General features: G+C 64.4%; 1 protein-coding gene across 1 annotated transcript in view; it reads left to right on the plus strand.

Annotated features, from left to right (window-relative positions):
* Positions 1-2924, plus strand: part of FAM155A (family with sequence similarity 155, member A) — a 301604-nt gene that overhangs the window by 284350 nt on the left and 14330 nt on the right. The window contains exon 3 of the mRNA XM_012723153.1: positions 210-381. Within this exon, the coding sequence (XP_012578607.1) occupies positions 210-381 (172 nt within the window). The remainder of the gene's footprint in view (positions 1-209; positions 382-2924) is intronic.

Raw genomic sequence — 2924 nt, forward strand, 5'->3', positions numbered from 1 at the left:
AGCTGTACCCCCCAAACGCCGCGACCACCCCTGTGCACGCTCTTAGGGCCCCATCGTGCTTTGCAAAGGCTCTAGCTGCTGCACCTGGCGGGCAGGCTTTGTGCGGCTGTGAGGCTCCCTGGGTCCGCTGGCGGGACAGTCTGTCCTTCAGGAGCGCCAGCAGCCTGTCATCACGCCCCCAGTTTTGATTTCCTCTCTCTTTTCTCCAGATCGTCTACAAAGCCTGGCTGTGTTCCCAGTACTTTGAAGTCGCACAGTCGAACTGCAGAAAGACAATCCCTTGCAAGCAATACTGTCTGGAGGTTCAGACCAGATGTCCGTTTATCTTGCCCGACAACGACGAGGTGATCTACGGGGGGCTCTCCAGCTTCATCTGTACAGGTACAGTGGGGGGCTCGGCCCCAGCGCCCGGCACCGGCCCTGCTCGGTGCAGCTCCCCCGTCCCCAGGCCCAGGCGGAGCCCCCCGGGAAAGGCCGCGCTGGCCCCACCGGCCGGGGCCTTGCGAGAGCACAGCCCGGGAGGGGGCGGCGCCGGTGGGGTTGGGGCTGCCCCCGGCATCATCGGGCAGCAGGGGCCGGTCACCGCGGGGTCTCCCCACATGCCGGCTGCTCTGGCTCGGGGCTCAGGGCAGGGCGCAGGCGCGTGTGGCCGTGGGGTGCCGTGAAGCCCCACTGGCTCCGGCCTCCCAGACCGAGTGCAGCCGTCAGCTTCTCGGGGCTGTGCTGCGGCCAGGGAGGACCACGCCCCGCCCCGCAGGCCCTGCTGGGAGGAAAGCCCGGCGCAGCCCCCCAGGACCCGGCGCAGCCCCCCAGGACCCGGCGCTGGGCCTGTTGCGTCCGTCCGTGCTAGAGGCGAAAACAGCACCCATGGGCGCCTCCTCCTCGTGTGGCACTCAAGAGTCCTCCCCGACAGAGGGAGATGAGTGGCGGGGTGAGCCTGGCGCGGAGGGCGCCGTTGCCCGCTGCTGCCCACGGCGTGCTCAGTCCACCTCCTTCCCCGGCCCCGGGAGTCGCCCTCCTGCAGCGAGGACCGCAGAAGGGAGCCTGGCTGGGGGAGCGGGGCCTGCACCCCCAGGCCGCCACAGGCCTGGGAGTTGCGCTGTGGGGCTCCTGGGGTGCGGGGGAGGTTGGAGTCTGAGGTCCTGGAGCTGAGGTCTTTCTGTGGGGGAGACAGCAGGACAGATGGGCAGGAGAGGGGAGGAGACGGTGCTGGCAGCTCTCCCGGGTCAGGCCGGCCAGCAGGCTGTGGACCCACTGACCTGCAGGCCCAGCTCCCAGTAAACGTCGCCGAGGCGAAGACCTTGTCCCCGAGCCTGCGAGAACTCGTGGCACTTTTTGGAAAAGGCTGTTTGTTCATCCTCACACACAAGGCTCCTTTCCCGGAGATGGCCGGTGGCGTTCACCAGTTTTCCAGTTCGCTAAAGCCCTCAAGTGTCTCCGTCGTCTGTGCCTGGACTCAGCTGCCGCGTGGGCCGCAGACACCGGCTCGGTGCGCGCTCCCTGCCGCGCCCCGGAACACCACACACCCCTCTTTTCAGTCGCTTTTGAGGTTTACAAAGTCAGCCTTACACAGTCAGTCGTCACTGGGGCCGCCAAAGCAGAAGAAGCGGAGACCGTCACCCTGACCGTCTAAAGCCGGACCTCCTGCTCGCTGCCGTCTTGTGCTCCCTTCGGGACCGCACGTCTGAGAGCCACGCAGAGTAAGCCCCTGGCCCCGAAGTCCCGTGCAAGCTTCTGACCGATAGGCGCCATGGGTAGGCTGGGTCTGTTTTTGAGGAGCGGCCCAAGCCCCTCCAGGGAGCCTGTCTGGTCACTCAGCCATTGTCCTCCACCTGGGACCTCAGTCTCCCTCGAGTGTCGCTGTTGGGCCTCAACAGGAAGACATTTCTGCCGAGCGTAGTAACTCAGAGCCTGTCCCCTCAGAACACGGTCCCGTGCTCGGGCCAGAATAGCCTCTATCTCTGCCGAAGCCCAGAGGACAGGGCAGGAGAGTGGCCGTGGCCCGAGGGCCCAGTCAGGGTGGGCCCAAGCAGCTCGCCGTGCTCTGTGGAAGCAGCAAGGCTTGCCAGGTGCAGTGTTTGCTTCTGAACATGGCACTGGGGAGTCAGCACCCGCAGGTGGGTGTGGACACCTAGATAATGCACCTCCTCGGCCTTCGTGTCCTCTCCCTGTGCTGGAAGCTACTGCCCCTTGTCATCAAGAGTCGGGGGAACAGGACAGACGGAATGTCCTTCCAACTCAACAGATTCAGTGGCAGCGTTTTCCCTAATAGGAGAAACACTTCTATTCCCGGCTTCTGCGAGGAGAGAGGCCTGCTCCCGGTGCCCCGAGGCGTTTCACGTGTTGGACCCAGGGCTCTGCACGGAGGCAGGTGCCCACACCTGGCACAGGTGCTCCAGGGAGGGCGGCCAAGCTCCCTGCCAGGCCGCGGAGACTCTGCCTCTGGCCTCAGCGCTATGGAGGGCGGACCAGCCAGTTCCCCCTCCCACTAGAGAGCTGGCGAGCTAGGGTTCCTCTTACCGACCCCCCAAAACTGCATCTGAGCCCTGAGGAGCCGTGAGACATTCAGAAGTCTCAGAACAAACCAGCTCCTTTAAGTAACCAGCCCAGGGTGACTCGGCTCACAGCTATGAGATTCAGTGCCTCCTCTCCTCAGGATGCTGGCTTCGCTCGCCCAGGTCTGACATTCAGACGTTTAAATCGTGAGTCCGTGTGGGCATCTGCTGTGTCACGTGCTGTGGTTATTAGCTGAGAAATTGAACTCTCTGAGCACACACATTGGCCATTTCTGGCCAATGACTTTGGCTGAGGCTGCTCAGATGATGGTGGCCAGGTGCCCCAGCCAGGCCCCAGGTGTGTTAGCCAGGCCCCAGGTGCCCCAGCCAGGCCCCAGGTGTGTTAGCCAGGCCCCAGGTGCCCCAGCC

Source organism: Condylura cristata, unplaced genomic scaffold (assembly GCF_000260355.1).
Source record: "Condylura cristata isolate star-nosed mole 26May11 unplaced genomic scaffold, ConCri1.0 scaffold00010, whole genome shotgun sequence".
NCBI classification, from domain to species: Eukaryota; Metazoa; Chordata; class Mammalia; order Eulipotyphla; family Talpidae; genus Condylura; species Condylura cristata.